Source organism: Coregonus lavaretus (genome assembly GCF_964263955.1).
Source record: "Coregonus lavaretus genome assembly, chromosome: 23".
NCBI classification, from domain to species: domain Eukaryota; kingdom Metazoa; phylum Chordata; class Actinopteri; order Salmoniformes; family Salmonidae; genus Coregonus; species Coregonus lavaretus.
The window spans coordinates 32,482,515-32,502,219 of record NC_140010.1 but is presented as its reverse complement, the minus strand read 5'-3'; the positions used below and the strand labels follow the sequence as shown (position 1 = coordinate 32,502,219).

At 43.9% G+C, this 19,705-nt stretch overlaps 1 protein-coding gene across 1 annotated transcript; it reads left to right on the top strand.

Moving 5' to 3' along the window:
- Positions 1-948: 948 nt before the first annotated feature.
- On the top strand, positions 949-19,112 carry LOC311098693 (nucleoprotein TPR-like). Its single transcript, XM_084139229.1, has 8 exons — positions 949-983; positions 12,231-12,334; positions 13,906-14,070; positions 14,331-14,423; positions 14,499-14,578; positions 14,787-14,879; positions 15,071-15,205; positions 18,839-19,112. The coding sequence occupies exons 3-6, from the start codon at positions 13,921-13,923 to the stop codon at positions 14,824-14,826; spliced, it is 363 nt and encodes a 120-aa protein (XP_083995355.1). The 5' UTR covers positions 949-983; positions 12,231-12,334; positions 13,906-13,920; the 3' UTR covers positions 14,827-14,879; positions 15,071-15,205; positions 18,839-19,112.
- Positions 19,113-19,705: the final 593 nt, after the last annotated feature.

Sequence of the window (19,705 nt, the reverse complement as noted above, 5' to 3'; positions counted from 1 at the left end):
GGCGTGATAGAGTTGAGGCAAAGATGTTCTAATCTGCGTTTGAGGGGTCGGGTTTGGGTTGTGCTACGTTCGTTAAAGAGGGGATGGCGTACAGAGTATTGGAGATACAGGAATTGGAGTGTGTGGGGATAGAAATGATGTAGATGTGGATATGATTGAGGGTAGAAGAGAATGGGGTGATGACGTGAGACGGGGTGTGGAGAGATGTATAGATAATCGGTTTGATTTGTTTTTAATTATTTATACAGATGGTTCAAAGGATCCAGTCAGTGGTAGGGTGGGGGCTGGGGTGTATATCCCAGATGTCAATGTTAGAGTATGTAAGCGGTTAATTGATTGTGTCAGTGTATGCGGCCGAGTTGATGGCAAGATTATAGGTTTGAGATGGGTGGAGGAGATGAAACCACTCAGAATGGTGATCTGCTCTGATTCGGCTGCAGTGTTGAGTAGTGTGAAGACGGGCAGGTCGGATAGGGGAGACTTGTTTGTGTAGATGATGGTGTTGTTAATGGGATTGAAGAGGATGAGAGTGGTGGTAAGCTTTTGTTGGGTTCCCACCCATGTGAGTGTGGAGGGTAATGAGAAGGCTGATGTGGTGGCTAAGAGTGTGGTGAGGAGAGAGGGGGTAGATATTCAGGTCCCGTTGGGCCATAAGGAAGTCAAGTCCTTGATCCGGGCAAAAGTGCTTGATCTTTGACAAAGGGAGTGGGATGCTAGTAGTAAGGGGTGGTAATTTTATCGCGTGCACCGGTCAGTTAAGGAAGAGGTGGGGAGTATGGGATGTAAGAGAGAGGAAGTTGTGTGGAGTAGACCACGGTTTGGGCACAGGTTTGAATGCCACGTTGTGGATGATAAGGATACACGAAACAGGTCTGTGTGATGAGTGTTTAGTGGAAGAAACAGTGGAGCATGTGTTGATATTTTGTGACGTAGATAGGGAGAGAATCCCTCAAAACGCAGCACGAACGGCTCAAAGCAGACTGGTAAGTGGTGCACTGGTTAGCTAGCTATTGTTCTGCTGCCAACAAAGCTGACTTCATCCCAGCCTATGCTAACCTCCAGTCCCTCGACTTCCTGGCGCTGACGGAAACATGGATTACCACTGAAAACACTGCTACTCCTACTGCTCTCTCCTCGTCTGACCATGTGTTCTCGCATACCCCGAGAGCATCTGGTCAGAGGGGTGGTGGCACAGGAATCCTCATCTCTCCCAAGTGGACATTCTCAATTTTTCCCCTAACCCATCTGTCTATCTCCTCATTTGAATTCCATGCTGTCACAGTCACTAGCCCATTTAAGCTTAATATCCTTGTCATCTATCGCCCTCCAGGTTCCCTTGGAGAGTTCATCAATGAGCTTGACGCCTTGATAAGTTCCTTTCCTGAGGATGGCTCACCCCTCACAGTTTTGGGGGATTTCAACCTCCCTACGTCTACATTTGACTCATTTCTCTCTGCCTCCTTCTTTCCACTCCTCTCCTCTTTTGACCTCACCCTCTCACCGTCCCCCCCTACTCACAAGGCAGGCAATACGCTTGACCTCATCTTTACTAGATGCTGCTCTTCTACTAATCTCACTGCAACTCCCCTCCATGTCTCCGACCACTACTTTGTTTCCTTTTCTCTCTCGCTCTCCTCCAACACTACTCACTCTGCCCCTACACAGATGGTAATGCGCCGCCGCAACCTTCGCTCTCTCTCTCCCACTACTCTCTCCTCTTCCATCCTATCATCTCTTCCCTCTGCTCAATCCTTCTCCCTCCAATCTCCTGATTCTGCCTCCTCAACCCTCCTCTCCTCCCTTTCTGCATCCTTTGACTCTCTGTGTCCCCTATCCTCCCGGCCGGCTCGGTCCTCCCCTCCAGCTCTGTGGCTGGATGACTCATTGCGAGCTCACAGAACAGAGCTCCGGGCAGCGGAGCGGAAATGGAAGAAAACTAAACTCCCTGCCGACCTGGCATCTTTTCACTCCCTCCTCTCTACATTTTCTTCATCTGTTTCTGCTGCTAAGGCCACTTTCTACCACTCTAAATTCCAAGCATCTGCCTCTAACCCTAGGAAGCTCTTTGCCACATTCTCCTCCCTGCTGAATCCCCCCCCCCCCCCCCCTCTCTCTCTGTGGATGACTTCGTCAACCACTTTGAAAAGAAGGTTGACGACATCCGATCCTCGTTTGTTAAGTCTAATGACACTGCTGGTCCTACTCACACTGCCCTACCCTATGCTTTGACTTCTTTCTCCCCTCTCTCTCCAGATAAAATCCTGCGACTTGTGACTGCAGGCCGCCCAACAACCTGCCCGCTTGACCCCATCCCCTCCTCTCTTCTCCAGACCATCTCCGGTGACCTTCTCCCCTACCTCACCTCGCTGATCAACTCATCCTTGACCGCTGGCTATGTCCCTCCCGTCTTCAAGAGAGCGAGAGTTGCACCCCTTCTCAAAAAACCAACACTCGATCCCACTGATGTCAACAACTACAGACCAGTATCCCTTCTTTATTTTCTTTCCAAAACTATTGAGCGTGCCGTCTTTAGCCAACTCTCTTGCTATCTCTCTCAGAATGACCTTCTTGATCCAAACCAGTCAGGTTTCAGGACTGGTCATTCAACTGAGACTGCTCTTCTCTGTGTCACGGAGGCTCTCCGCACTGCTAAAGCTAACTCTCTCTCCTCTGCTCTTGTCCTTCTAGACCTGTCTGCTGCCTTTGATACTGTGAACCATCAGATCCTCCTCTCCACCCTCTCCGAGCTGGGCATCTCCGGCGCGGCTCACTCCTGGATTGCGTCCTACCTGACCGGTCGCTCCTACCAAGTGGCGTGGCGAGAAGCTGTCTCCGCACCACGTGCTCTCACCACTGGTGTCCCCCAGGGCTCAGTTCTAGGCCCTCTCCTATTCTCCCTATACACCAAGTCACTTGGCTCTGTCATATCCTCACATGGCCTCTCCTATCATTGCTACGCTGACGATACACAACTAATCTTCTCCTTTCCCCCTTCTGATAACCAGGTGGCGAATCGCATCTCTGCATGTCTGGCAGACATATCAGTATGGATGACGGATCACCACCTCAAGCTGAACCCTGGCAAGACGGAGCTGCTCTTCCTCCCGGGGAAGGACTGCCCGTTCCATGATCTCGCCATCACGGTTGACAACTCCGTTGTGTCCTCCTCCCAGAGTGCGAAGAGCCTTGGCGTGACCCTGGACAACACCCTGTCGTTCTCCGCTAACATCAAGGCGGTGACCCGATCCTGCAGGTTCATGCTCTACAACATTCGGAGAGTACGACCCTGCCTTACACAGGAAGCGGCACAGGTCCTAATCCAGGCACTTGTCATCTCCCGTCTGGATTACTGCAACTCGCTGTTGGCTGGCCTCCCTGCCTGTGCCATTAAACCCCTACAACTCATCCAGAATGCCGCAGCCCGTCTGGTGTTCAACCTTCCCAAGTTCTCTCACGTCACCCCCCTCCTCCGCACACTCCACTGGCTTCCAGTTGAAGCTCGCATCCGTTACAAGACCATGGTGCTTGCCTATGGAGCAGTGAGGGGAACGGCACCTCCGTACCTTCAGGCTCTGATCAGTCCCTACACCCAAACGAGGGCATTGCGTTCATCCACCTCTGGCCTGCTGGCTCCCCTTCCTCTGCGGAAGCATAGTTCCCGCTCAGCCCAGTCAAAACTGTTCGCTGCTCTGGCACCCCAATGGTGGAACAAGCTCCCTCACGACGCCAGGACAGCGGAGTCACTCACCACCTTCCGGAGACATTTGAAACCCCACCTCTTTAAGGAATACCTGGGATAGGATAAATTAATCCTTCTACCCCCAAAAAAATAATAAAAAAAAATTAAAAAAATAAACAATTGTAAAGTGGTTATCCCACTGGCTATAGGGTGAATGCACCAATTTGTGGGTCGCTCTGGATAAGAGCGTCTGCTTAATGACGTAAATGTGCCCTTGAGCAAGGCACTTAACCCTAATTGCTCCTGTAAGTCGCTCTGGATAAGAGCGTCTGCTAAATGACTAAAATGTAAATGTAAAAATGTTAGAAATTGCGTAATTCAAATCTGGTATTTGAATAAGAATCAAGAGATCTTCAATCCAAGCTTAATTTATTATATGCAAAATGTATGTATGATAAGTATGAAGGTTCGTATATACGGGTCCACTGAAATACCTCGCAGGGCACTCAGAGAACTAAACCATTGTTTACAGGTTCTTTCTCAAATACTCTGACAGAGAGTTCCCACCTCTTCTGTTGGCCAATCAGAGTAAAGGACTGAGTGTGGTTTAGACTTTACTCAGCCAATCCGTTGGCGCACGGGTTAGTCCCAACCCCTTGGCGCTCCACCCCTTGGCGCTCCACCGTTCCCAGGCATAAGTTGCTATCATAATAACCTGTAGAGTCAGCACCCAAAAGACACCCTTCCAATCTGTACTCTATGTACCTACGTTCAAGGATGGTTTCACAGACAACAAAGAGAGAGTGTTTGTATCTGTAAGAAATACAAGTCTTATCTATAAGAATACACGTTTTATCTCATCCTAGCCCCTAACGTTCCTCACATGAATCACAGCCTGTTATGTGAAACAATTTATATCAGTATAGTTCAAACCTATGCTCCTCATTAATGCATTCCTTCTAAGCTATTCATCACTTCAATCCAATTATGAGAAAACAAATCCCAACAATCCCCCCCCACAGGGTGTCAGTCATTAAAATACAATACAAACAAAAAGAATCACACTTTTATTAATAGGCAATAATGATACTGAAAAATAAAAACCCTCAGTCCTTCCATCTACACCCAACTTGCAAACGGTTGGCTACCAGTCACCCAGGAACTTCAAACCTTCACATAAGGAAAGACAAACATTCACAATGGTTAGCTTGATTAATAAAGCATAAAACACAAACAGGGAAGTACATTTTGGCCCCCTTTAGACACCCTCTAGGGTGTCACTCTTCCAAGTCTGGTAGGTCATATCCTTCATTCCTTAGGTCGGAGTCCGGGATTGGGCCGTATCTCACCATCTGTTGGGAAACCACCTTCTCCATCTCCTTTTCTCACCAACCCTCAGACACAGGAAATAAGACAACATCCACAAAGAACAAGTATACCCATAGAAGCTATAACTTCACCCAGAATAGTTACAACAATAGTTTTCCATTTACCAAATATGTTATCAAACCAACCGTTTATGGAGCTATCAATACCAGAGTTCTCAACCAGTTCGTTCGCCAGCGTGGTGATGGTCACGAACCCGTCCGGTGCTGTATTGTTTGGGGATGAAAGTATAGCACATAGATCCAAACAGAACACAAACCCCGTCCCGCTCAGCCAAAAGCATATCTAAAGCTATTCTATTCTGCCATGTCATTAAGCTAGTTGCCGCTGTCAGCTCAGCTAATCCCTTTATTGCATCATGAGTGTGGTTTATAAATCTTTATAATTTATCCAATCTACATAATTTATTAATTGTTGACCACCAGAAAATACTTGATTCAAACCCAGCTGCGATCTGATTGTGGATCCCATCAATATATATCCTTTCATCAAAGGATCCCGGGAGGAGGTTCTACTTTCTACGTGACAACTCACCAGTCTCTGACACGTTTGATTGTTTGCGTATGTAGGTGAGTTCACAATCTGTTATCACCACACAACCATCAGATGTCAGCACGGGCCTGGTTTTGGTTCCTAAAATCCTCTGGCTGCAACAAGGAGGAGAGATTAGTCATGGTCTCTTTTAGTTGTGACATTCTCTGTGTGGGAGCAGGAGCTAAGATGCCCTGCCCTGTATCCTATCTTATTAGTCCTAGAAAAACAATAAGAATCCCCTGTGATTTCAAACGGAGGCAACCTAGGTCTGGATGACTTTGTTATCGGGGGATACAGATAGTGCAAGTTACTACAAGACTCTTTCACCACATTCCCAGGTGGCTTGCATGGAGGATAAACCTGACAGAGAGTCAAAGCCTGTCAAGGGGAACGGAGTAGTTGTTAACCTTGGTTTGGCTGTCCTACAGGCATAACAGTCCTCTTTAGACCGTATACTGAACCCATTCCAACCACAGGTTAAAATCTATTTACTCCGTCTCCATCTGTACTACTTCCTTCAGGTCTATAGTTTGCACTGTCTCACTACCTCCCTCAGAGAGGTTTACTCTATAGGGTGCCCCAGTTGAAGAGGATATCTCACTTGTCAGGTCTGTAATCTGTTTTAGCATAATTCAGACTTTCAGACAGTACCTACCCTTATATGGGTCGCACTGCCATTTCTGATAATTCCCTACTTTCACAATACTACACCTGTCCCTAAACTGTGTATGGAGATTGACATATTCCCCCCCCCCCCCCCCCCCCCCCGCTTGGTATAAGCAACTACATAGTCCCAGGATGTACATGGTGACATACAGATGGTGATGTCCTTCCCTAAAGTCCCTAGTACTTCCCCTTTCCCTACGTCTAGCTGTCTCCTATGCCTTATCAACTTGTGTTAGGTTAACTACTACTTCTGGCTGATCAGGAGGGTCTCTGTGTGTTAGGAATATGGCCCCCACAATCAGACAGCTACCTACCGTCGGGAGACCTGTGAATCCCCACCCTCGCCCTGAGAACATGTCAGACGCCAGAGGCCAACCCATTGCTTCACCTTCTATCGAACTCACACAGGGATGATCAGACAGGGTAAGGGAATCTTCGTTAAGGAGCCAACCCCCGAGCCCTAGTGGTGATCGGTTCTTTCTCCTAACTCTGTGTTTGTTCGTCAGGTGTAGCTGGGTTTACCTTTTTGCAGTGAGTGACATGCACCCAGATGGATCTCTCAGCTATTCTGCTGGCAAAGGCAGTACTTGGTAGGGCCCTTCCCGCCAGGCCTGCTTCCAGTTTCCTGGTTAGATAGAGTGGGTCACCTTCTCCTTTAGTTCACCTGTGGAGCACAAAACCTCTGACATACAGGTGTGGTTAATAAATTATCTTCACACATACATGTTCAGCTCTCAATTTCTAATCCTTTTTTTTTTTTTGTCCTCTCCTTCGTATATATTTATTATTTAATCCTACCATCTCCTACCATACCACCCATCCCCCATTTGACACATGATTTGCCCATGTGTCTATTACCACCTACCTAAACAATCACTTAGGTAATATTGGTAATTCATTATCCAATTGCCATCCCTCCACTCTCTCTTCTTTTATTTAATGGTTCAAATCAAATATATTATTACCAAATTATAATCTTCTTCACAATTTTCACAGTACTATAAATTACCCTCATCTTAGTAAAATAAACTATCTTAAAGTCCTCCTCTCATGCCTTTAGAATTTACTAGTGTGGATGATTAATTAACACCAGAAGGTTAAAACAGAGTTCAGAGGCAATTGAAATTATTCAATGAACTGTTCCATCCCATAGTATACCCAACATTACCATTATTCTAAATATTTCATAAATGTTAGTTATCCCAAGTGTTCATTAAGTCCTACAGTTATTATCAATTCATTCTCATAAGAAATCATATATACCCCAAACTCAGCCAAAACCTAAAAAACTCCATAAAATTCACTGTGTGTGCTCCTCTAAGACCTATCACCCTTGACCTGCTGAAAACCCCCCAAAATTGAAACAACAAGGCTTTATAAACATCATACTAGGTGTGTTGTTTTTTGTTTGAAAAACCCAATTTGAAAAATAACAACCACAAATAGCCAGGCCTCAGTTAATTTGGTAGCTCACTTTTATGACCTAAATACTGCCTAACTGAGATGAGCTAATCTCTTTCTCCTGGTTATAATCTAAAGATGGTAGTACACACAAAACATGATACAGATATCCCCAGTCTTAACCCATCAATAATTGTTTGTATCAATCTAATTCCTCATAACTAATCCATAAAACCACTCAAAATTCCTCGAGTATACAATGATTATTTAATTGATTACCCTAACTCTGCTACATGTGATCTCATCTCAAATGATCCATTATCAATTATTTGTTCAACCCCCTAGGAAAATCTGTCCCCCCTGTAAATGTCATATTTGAGTTTTTAGCCAATACAATCACGTTTACATCAAATGTTCCCTCATTTAATGGTATTTTCTTCCTTAAATAACTTCCCTAAATGAGATTAAATCCCCTGCCTTCCTCTACTATCCTTATATCATTACTGGATCAATTATAATAATTGTAATAACTATTTCACATTAAATTGTGCCTTTTTTTTCTGAAAATGTTATAATTGTAGCCTACTCCATCACTTTAGTTTAAAATATACATTTGTTTTATGTAACAATTCCAGAACCCACCACAGGCTGGCGCTATTCCCCCATCACAACAGCCAATGTCACTTGCATCCACGTGAAATGAATACTCGGACAGAGTGGTAAGATCCAATCGCAGAATTGCGATGCTTTATTAGAGTACAGACAAGGGAATAGCTTAATCGTGGTCTGGCGAGCTGTGGTCAAAACCGGGCAAGGCAGAGACAGGCAGAGGTACCAAGGGAGCGGGCGTAGTCGTAGTCGAGGGCACAGGTTCAGAATACGGTAATCACTGGGATAGACAAGCAGAAGATTAAGCAATTCGGGGAGTCAAACAACGAAGCACAGGTCTGGTACACTGGTAATCAAAAACAAACTCTCTCTCTCTCTCTCTGAACAAAACGCTTAGCAAGTCACAAAGGAACAATACCTCGCACCGACTGAACTTCTGAGCACACCTTATATCCTACACTAATTACTGACAGGTGTGCTCAGAACTCAGGTGAAACAGATCGAGTCTGATGACTCCCCCTCTCAGTAGATCAGGGAAGTGTCAGACTCTGTCTAGATCCAGCCAAACCCCGATCCCTTATACCACGTAACCAAAATACATTATCGTTCTAAAATGTACCAAACATTTATATTTTCCCGCTAACCCATTTCAGTTCGCTATTCAATTTATTTAACTGTTCTCTCTGATTATGCCCTAATTAATAAAACAAATACTTGCTATCGTTGATAAGCATACATTTAATGATGTTCCTACCATCTGAACTGTACTGTCTCTCACCCTCCCCTTGCTCCTTCGGGGAAAGCGCATGGTAACCTTATAACATATTTTCATAGACCTTTCTAGAATACTTCTATTTAAGCTATCTAATTCAACCTTTCACATTTCTCAATCCACATAGTAATCTAGGTATATAGCCCCACTGCGAAAGCTTTGTCTACTGTCCCTACCTGTGTTCGAACCAGGGACCTTTAGATACATCGCCAGTCACTCCACACCATCTACGATTCTCTCAAAGTAAATACTTTCACGTCGCACAACCAGCCACGTCATCACCCCCGTCTAGCCAGCCCTTCCGTCTCAAACACCCTAGTAGCAAAAATAAAACACACTCTCTAACAGCGTTCTGCATTTACCTCTATCATCGGGTTTAAGAACTAATGTAACAACATTAACCATTCTCTATTGCTGTAGTAACGTCTTGTTTGGTTCAGTTTATTTATTACGGAGTGTCCATAATACTATAATAATACATAATCGAATTCCCCTCATGCATACATATTTCACCTTATGCCATTAAAATGCCAAATAAACCATAATAGTTCAATGGAGCCCCCTATTGGCTCTCCCCTACCTATACATTACTTCCATAACCACATTAGTTATGGTCCGATTAGCCATTAAACCTTATCACATGATCAAACAACGCCACAACCTTAAACTCATATGGGGCGGCAGGCAGCTTAGTGATCAATAGCGCCGCGCCAACAACCGAGAGGTCGCCGGTTCCAATCCCCGAGCCGACCAGGCGAAAAATCTACCGATGTGCCCTCGAGCAAGGCACTCAACCCCAATCGCTCCTGCAAGTCACTCTGGACAAGAGCGTCTGCCAAATTACCAAAAATGCAAATGTAAATATTCTCTACTTTCCCACCCATGACGCACGTCTACGTTTGGGTGAGCAAGTTTAGAATATCCCTCGTCAGAAACCCACAGGCACCTCTCAAATAATCACCCCGTGGTGTTCCCAGCCAACTCCCAGTCTTTCCTGGCTCCAAAAGCCACACTTTCGCTCTCTCCAGCCCCTCCCCTCGCAACTCTCTCTCCAGTGTTCGGTGGGAGTAGGCTCTTTTGAAGAGCTGTTTTTCGTTTTAGTGTTCCCAATATTCTGCCGTTATTTAAAGTACTTTAGTCTATTTATTTAAATCAAATCATTCCCACCTAATTAGTTAAAGTTGGTGCATATTTATATTTCAACGATAAACCGAATTATTTCAGTCTAATTGTTTAACCAGTATTTTGCAGGGTCAAACATCAAACGCCACAGTTCAATCATATCAGCTCAAACGTTTCAGTTCAGTCACACTAGTCATTCATCACTTTAGCTTTATGTTCCTAATTGTTATTAACGGGTTATATGGTTTAAGCAACCACAAACCCAACAGTTATCCCCAAATTATACAGTTTGGACAGCCACAGACGTTTTAATTCCCAATTAGTTTTCTATCAGGGTATACAGGTTTATCATTCACACTCTCATGCATACAACAACACTCGCACTGTCTAACTTTTAAAGTACCTCCTATGAGTCTCTCAGTCATAGCTCGCACTGTCTAATCTATTTTAAAGTACCCCCTATGAGCCTCTAGTCATAGCTCGCACTGTCTAATCTATTTTAAAGTACCTCCTATGAGCCTTAGTCATAGCGTCGCACTGTCTAATCTATTTTAAAGTACCTCCTATGAGCCTTAGTCATAGCGTCGCACTGTCTAATCTATTTTAAAGTACCTCCTATGAGCCTCAGTCATAGCTCGCACTCCCATGGGTTTAACCATCACAATTATCAAACATTTGCATAGTATATTATGAAATCGAAGTAGTATACTGTAATCGTTATTTATAGTACAATAGGGTTCACTTACATCAAACAGGTGCTTCACAAAATTAATTTGGATAAAGCCAATATACAGAACTTTAGTTATATAAACAATAGGTGTCTGCTTACCTGTGTTTTTAGAAGCCCGGGCACTTTGTGAAACACACAGTTCGACGACAGCGATGTCCAATAGGCTGGATGAATCCCAGCGAAGTTCCGCTACCAGATCACAGTCGGAGGTCACCAATTGTTAGAAATTGCGTAATTCAAATCTGGTATTGGAATAAGAATCAAGAGATCTTCAATCCAAGCTTAATTTATTATATGCAAAATGTATGTATGATAAGTATGAAGGTTCGTATATACGGGTCCACTGAAATACCTCGCAGGGCACTCAGAGAACTAAACCATTGTTTACAGGTTCTTTCTCAAATACTCTGACAGAGAGTTCCCACCTCTTCTGTTGGCCAATCAGAGTAAAGGACTGAGTGTGGTTTAGACTTTACTCAGCCAATCCGTTGGCGCACGGGTTAGTCCCAACCCCTTGGCGCTCCACCCCTTGGCGCTCCACCGTTCCCAGGCATAAGTTGCTATCATAATAACCTGTAGAGTCAGCACCCAAAAGACACCCTTCCAATCTGTACTCTATGTACCTACGTTCAAGGACGGTTTCACAGACAACAAAGAGAGAGTGTTCGTATCTGTAAGAAATACAAGTCTTATCTATAAGAAATACAAGTTTTATCTAATCCTAGCCCCTAACGTTCCTCACATGAATCACAGCCTGTTATGTGAAACAATTTATATCAGTATAGTTCAAACCTATGCTCCTCATTAATGCATTCCTTCTAAGCTATTCATCACTTCAATCCAATTATGAGAAAACAAATCCCAACACTAGGTATTTATGTCAACCAAGATATCTAGCTAGTAACGTTAACTATAGATAACTAACTAATAGTCTACGAAGTTGGCCTTGCTTATTACCACAACAGTATAGCCTGAGCTGACCATACGTACCCAGGCCTTAACTGGCAGAGTGCAATGATTTTTGTTTTGCTGTGTTGACTAACTTGGCTAGCCAGCTACCTGCTAGGTCTAGGAAGGGTGACTAGACCATGTTGACAGTCACCACGTTTAGGTCAATGAAAATGTGCCATTGTCAAAGCGCAAGTCTTGCCCATCTTACACGTCTCATTCGTTTTTCCATTGTTGCTCATTCCTGTCTCTTATACACTGGCGCCCATTAACTAGCTAGCTATAGTCAAGTTAAACCACAAATGAAAGGGAGTTAGCTAGTTAAAAAATATTTGGTTACACATGACATGCCTCTTAACATATCCCGATTACTACACCTACAGAGCAGCAATACTTTGACGTTGAGAAGAGGTTGGCAGAGAGTCAGGAGCAGATTGTGTCTCATACCCGGATTACCAGACTCTCAAAGAGGAGAACAGCAAACTCGGTAAGTACACCGGTTTTCACTAGCAATGTTGACATGCCACCTGTCACACACTTCAACAACTATTACAATAGTAAATGTCTTATTCCTTCTCCGCTGTCGAAGAGCTGAACAATCTGAAAGTTGTGGATGTGGAATCGTCAGAGGAGAAGGAATCACAGCAGCCGGTGAGAATATGCATAACTTTCCTTGTCTGCTTGACTACAATAATATAACCGAAAGGAAATGTGATCAAAAGCTTTCTCAGATATCTTCATGGAATGGAAGGGCATAAGGTTTAACCTGTAACATATGTCGCCCAGAGCAAAGCCAAATATGAGATTGAGGCCGAAAGGCGGAAACTGGCCCGTCTGCTTGAGAAGAGAACTCAAGAAGTGGAAAATCTTCTTTTATTTTATGTGTGTCTGTCTTTTGTTTCATTTGCCTGTTAACCTGCTAATTATAAACTGGGTGGTTCGAGCCCTGAATGCTGATTGGCTGACAGCCGTGGTATATCAGACCGTATTCCACAGGCAGGTATGACAAAACCGTTATTTTGAAAACTCTAATTACATTGCTAAACAGTTTATAATAGCAATAAGGCACCTCTGGGTTTGTGATATATGGCCAATATACCACGGCTAAGTGCTGTGTCCAGGCACTCAGCGATGCGTCGTGCGTAAGAACAGCCCTTAGCCATGGTATATTGGTCATATACCACACCCCCTCGTGCCTTATTGCTTAAATATACATTTACATTTTACATTTACGTCATTTAGCAGACGCTCTTATCCAGAGCCACTTACAAATTGGTGCATTCACCTTATAGCCAGTGGGATAACCACTTGTTTTTTTGTTTTTTTGGGGGGGTGGGGTGGGGTAAGGGGGGGGTAGAAGGATGACTTTATCCTATCCCAGGTATTCCTTAAAGAGGCGGGGTTTCAAGTGTCTCCGGAAGGTGGTGAGTGACTCCGCTGTCCTGGCGTCGTGAGGGAGCTTGTTCCACCATTGGGGTGCCAGAGCAGCGAACAGTTTTGACTGGGCTGAGCGGGAACTGTGCTTCCGCAGAGGTAGGGGGGCCAGCAGGCCAGAGGTGGATGAACGCAATGCCCTCGTTTGGGTGTAGGGACTGATCATAGCCTGAAGGTACGGAAGTGCCGTTCCCCTCACAGCTCCGTAGGCAAGCACCATGGGCTTGTAGCAGATGCAAGCTTCAACTGGAAGCCAGTGGAGTGTGCGGAGGAGCGGGGTGACGTGAGAGAACTTGGGAAGGTTGAACACCAGACGGGCTGCGGCATTCTGGATGAGTTGTAGGGGTTTAATGGCACAGGCAGGGAGCCCAGCCAACAGCGAGTTGCAGTAATCCAGACGGGAGATGACAAGTGCCTGGATTAGGACCTGTGCCGCTTCCTGTGTAAGGCAGGGTCGTACTCTCCGAATGTTGTAGAGCATGAACCTACAGGTATACCTTGTGCTTTTTCCACAGAGGATGTCAAGAGGCTCAATGACAAGCTGGTCGAGAGTGCACCTGTCTGATCATCCCTATATTGTATTGATTCCAATGGTTGCTTAATGACTTCACGCATTGTTTACAGCACTGTGAGAAGCTTATGGAGCAGGAGAAGCAGCTGCAACAAAACCAGAACACGTGGCTGAACTCTGAACTGAAGACCAAGACAGAGGAGCTGCTGTCAGTCTCCAGGGAAAAGGGCAAGGAGATCCTGGAGCTCAAGTGCAGCCTGGAGGGGAAGCGGGATGAGGTACTGTTACAGCAGAAGGCCCACTGGTTTTATTATGACTTCTATATGCTTGAATTTTACCAGGCAGTTCTGTAATTGCATAATCTGGTTTAGGATAACAGATGACCATATACAAAAACACAAGACATTATAAAAAATGTCATAACTCCTAGCAATAATGATGTGGTGAGCATTACCTTTCTTTGGTTTGAATGTTGTGACCATTAAGAGCTGTCTGTTATGTCCTTACACCCTGTGGTGTCCACCCTCTCTCTCTGTAGGTCACAAGGCTTCAAACCCAAGTCACTAACCTGAAGAATAGCAGTGAGAACCTGCAGAAGCTAGTGGAGGACCTGATGACCAAACTGAAAGAGGTTCTGTGCAAATTCAGCTGATTATTGATAAGGAACTATACTGTTATTAATGCATCTTTACTCTATGTACTGTAGGCTAAAGACCAACAGAGCACCATGGAGGAGAAGTACCGCAGTGAACTAAACGCTCACATCAAGCACTCAACTTGTACAAGGTCAGTATCTGACCCTTCTAATGTAGTATGCTACGTTATGTAATGTGTGAACACAGTTTTGCATTATTTACAACACTGCCTTAGTTCAGGCTTTTGAAACACTCCCTCGTTTTAAAGCATGTCACTGTGAACATTTAGGCATGTTATGTATTCATAGCAATGCAATAGCAGCTCTCTAAAGGTCCGTTATTCAATGTGGTTTCTTCAGGGGGCAGCGTCAGACGCCGAGTACAAGAATGAAGAGCTGAACAGGGCCGTGGAGGAGGTCCGCAAGCTGGTGAAGGAGGCTGGTAATGGTGAGGTACACCATGCTTTTACCATAGTATTTCCTAATGGTTGATCCATGATGTTGCTGCCTTCAATCCAACTAATGATATCATATTAGAAAATATCCAAATGATACAGAAAAGGTATGGGCCCGATTGCCAGAGTAAATGTAAAAGTAATATGCGTTTATTATGCCATCTATGATCATGTCATTCCTTCCAACAGCGAGACAGACCATAGAGAAGAAGCTGGCGGACATGGAGGGGTCAAAGGGCAAACAGGAGGCTGAGCTGAAGGAGAAGATCAAGAAGATGGAGGAGGAGCTGGAGAACGCCAACCTGCGGGCCTCAGATAAGAGAAGTAATGGCCTACAAAGTGACACAGTTCACGTAGATTTCACTCAATCACTTAGATTTCACTCTGGGAGATAAATGTTACAGGTTAATCCTCATGCCCTTCCATTCCATGAAAATACACTACATTGTCAAAAGTATGTGGACACCTGCTCGTCGAACATCTCATTCCAAAATCATGGGCATTAATATGGAGTTGGTCCCCCCTTTGCTGCTATAACAGCCTCTACTCTTCTGGGAAGGCTTTCCACTTGCTTCCATTCAGTCACGAGCATTAGTGAGATCGGGCACTGATGTTGGGCAATTAGGCCTGGCTCGCAGTCGGCATGCCAATTAAACCCAAAGGTGTTCGATGGGGTTGAGGTCAGGGCTCTGTGCAGGCCAGTCAAGTTCTTCCACACCGATCTCGACAAACCATTTCTGTATGGATCTCGCTTTGTGCACAGGGGCATTGCAACCCCTGCAACTTATCCAGAACGCTGCAGCCCGCCTGGTGTTCAACCTTCCCAAGTTCTCTTATTATTTATTATTATTATTATTATTATTATTATTATTATTCTCTCACGTCACCCCGCTCCTCCGCACACTCCACTGGCTTCCAGTTGAAGCTCACATCTACTACAAAACCATGGTGCTTGCCTACGGAGCTGTGAGGGGAACGGCACCTCCTTAACTTCAGGCTCTGATCAGACCCTACACCCAAACGAGGCCACTGTCTTTTGTCTAAACTAACACTTGACTTATTTCACCTGCTAGCACTGACTTGTTTAAAGAAATGTACTTATTGTGATCGAGATGTAGTTGTCCCTGTTGCACTGACTTTGCTCACAGCTGCTTGTTTGAAGAAGTGTACTTACTGTGATCAAGATGTGGTTGTCCCACTGGCTATCCTAAGTTGAATGCACAAATGTGTAAGTCGCTCTGGATAAGAGTGTCTGCTAAATGACTTAAATGTAAAAATGAAACCGGAAAGGGCCTTCCCCAAACTGTTGACACAAATTTGGAAGCACAGAATTGTCTAGAATGTCATTGTATGCTGTAGTGTTAAGATTTCCCTTCATTGGAACTAAGGGGCCTAGCCCAAACCATGAAAAACAGCCCTTTATTCCCCCTCCACCAAACTTTAGAGTTGGCACTATGCATTATGTATTGGGGCAGGTAGCGTTCTCCTGGCATCCGCCAAACCCAGATTCGTCCGTCGGACTGCCAGATGGTGAAGTGTGATTCATCACTCCAGAGAACGCGTTTCCACAGTCCAATGTTGGCGAGCTTTATACCACTCCAGCTGATGTTTGGTATTGTGCATGGTGATCTTAGGCTTGTGTGCGGCTGCTCGGCAATGGACACCCATTTCATGAAGCTCCTGACGAACAGTTATTGTGCTGACGTTGCTTTCAGAGGCAGTTTGGAACTCGGTAGTGAGTGTTGTAACCAAGGACAGACGATTTTTACGTGCTTCAGCACTCGGCGATCCCGTTCTGTGAGCTTGTGTGGCCTACTACTTCGCGGCTGAGCCGTTGTTGCTCCGAGACATTTCCACGTCACAATAACAGCACTTACAGTTGACTGGGGCAGCTCTAGCAGGGCAAAAATTTCGCTAACTGACTTGTTGGAAAGGTGGGAACCTATGACTGTGCCACGTTGAAAGTCTCTGAGCTCTTCAGTAAGGCCATTCTACTGCAAATGTTTGTCTATGAAGATTGCATGGCTGTGTGCTCGATTTGATATACCTTTCAGCACTGGGTGTGGCTGAAATAGCCGAATCCACTAATTTTAAGGGGTTTCCACATATATATTTTGTGTATAACATATCATAGAAAGCTTTTGATCATACAGTGGGGAAAAAAAGTATTTAGTCAGCCACCAATTGTGCAAGTTCTCCCACTTAAAAATATGAGAGAGGCCTGTAATTTTCATCATAGGTACACGTCAACTATGACAGACAAATTGAGAATTTTTTTTCCAGAAAATCACATTGTAGGATTTTTTATGAATTTATTTGCAAATTATGGAGGAAAATAAGTATTTGGTCACCTACAAACAAGCAAGATTTCTGGCTCTCACAGACCTCACAGGCTCTCACAAAAAAAAAAAAAAAAAACCCTGTAACTTCTTATAAATATAACTTTTTGGTAAAAACTCAACTCGTCGTGTTTGGAGGACAAAGAATGCTGAGTTGCATCCAAAGAACACCATACCTACTGTGAAGCATGGGGGTGGAAACCTCATGCTTTGGGGCTGTTTTTCTGCAAAGGGACCAGGACGACTGATCTGTGTAAAGGAAAGAATGAATGGGGCCATGTATCGTGAGATTTTGCGTGAAAACCTCCTTCCATCAGCAAGGGCATTGAAGATGAAACGTGGCTGGGTCTTTCAGCATGACAATGATCCCAAACACACCGCCCGGGCAACGAAGGAGTGGCATTTCAAGGTCCTGGAGTGGCCTAGCCAGTCTCCAGATCTCAACCCCATAGAAAATCTTTGGAGGAAGTTGAAAGTCCGTGTTGCCCAGCAACAGCCCCAAAACATCACTGCTCTAGAGGAGATCTCCATGGAGGAATGGGCCAAAATACCAGCAACAGTGTGTGAAAACCTCGTGAAGACTTACAGAAAACGTTTGACCTGTGTCATTGCCAACAAAGGGTATATAACAAAGTATTGAGAAACTTTTGTTATTGACCACATACTTATTTTCCACCATAATTTGCAAATACATTCATTAAAAATCCTACAATGTGATTTTCAGGATTTTTTTTTCTCAATTTGTCTGTCATAGTTGACATGTACCTATGATGAAAATTACAGGCCTCTCATCTTTTTAAGTGGGAGAACTTGCACAATTTGTGGCTGACTAAATACTTTTTTTCCCTACTGTGTGTGTATATATATATATATATATATATATATATATATATATATATATATATATATATATATATATATATATATATATATATATATATATATATATATATATATATATATATATATATAGGACAGCCAACAGAGGCAGGATGCTCATCCACAGAGGTCAGCTTTCATCTACTGACTTTTTAAGACCACTTTTAACCAGTGGAGGCTGCCGAAGGGAGGACGGCTCATAATAATGGCTGGAGCAAATGGAATGGCATTAAATGCATGGAAATCATGTGTTTGAAGTATTGGATACCATTCCATTTATTCCGCTCCAGCCATTACCACAAGCCCGTCGTCCCCAATGAAGGTGCCACCAACCTACTGTGGTAGAAACACACGGCACAACAAAGTAGATGAGAAGCATTTTTATTAGTTTGATAAGCCAGATAAAGTAAGCAACACAACGGACATAAATTGTATACTTTTATTCGGCATGTTGGATTACATGTGATACAAGTATCGTTGGAGCAGGGTTGCTGTCATGCAAGAGATATTTAAACCCCCCTGGTGTGGTCTTAACGTGGGGTCTTGTCAAATGTTTTAGCTGATGTTTGAGTTTAGAGAGGTGGCTATTTCAATGTACATCAAAACAACATTCAAAGAAGCTATAGTGAGCCAAGCTAAACAAACGCAATAGAGAGTTATAAACTTCATGAAGTGGCAATTTTGGATGATGTCTAATGCCTAAGATGGAACCTGTCTCTTCTCACCCCCTCCATTCAAGGTATGGGCTTCCCTCGAGCAGGAAGAAGCCCTTTCGGTAGAGGAAACCTATCCAGCTAATGATGTCATCATGCACTGCTCCATTCCCTTACTCCCAAGTCTCAATCATAGTGTCTTAGTCTAATTCATTTGTGTTCGTGAGAGAGAGCAATGGTTCGCTTTTTTTCTTCCCAATTTTATATCAGCAGATACCATGTGCCTTAAAAGCGTTAATTTTAGTTTTATATTTGTTTCAAGAGTAATTGTTCTGTTGCTTTTGTTTTGCTAATAAACTGAAGAAAAAAATGTTTTGCCGTAGGTGTGCTTTGTGCGTTGTTGGTCCCTCCATAGGGAGTGCTCTAGTCACACTTGAGCCACTTCTTGATGGAGTTCTGGTGGGGATCAGCATTGTCTGGTTTGGCCAGAGCAGGCAGATCACCAGATATCTTGATGTTGAAGTACAGAGCTAAAAAGGGAATAGTGTTTGTGTTAACATATTGACTTAACTGTAGGTTTACCTTTTTAAACAGAACAGCTGCAGTTGCACAGGATATTTAAGAATTCCATGTCAAGGCAATGTTTATGCATCTGACAAATACAGCATATGATAGAATATACCAGTAATACTTAATTATTATACTGGATCATTACTTATGCGTTTTGAACCAGTATTTTCTGTATAAGGGTCTTTCTATAAATAATGGGTCCAATGTGTGACATTGGGATCAACATTTCAAAATGGTTTGAAAAAATAAATATGACTTTCATGCAGTTCCACATGTGTATTTAGAGGAATATAAGTGAATATATATATACATATTGGCCCATAACTCCACCTATACAACAACATAGGCCTAGGATAATCCTTTAAAGGGATACTTCAGGATTT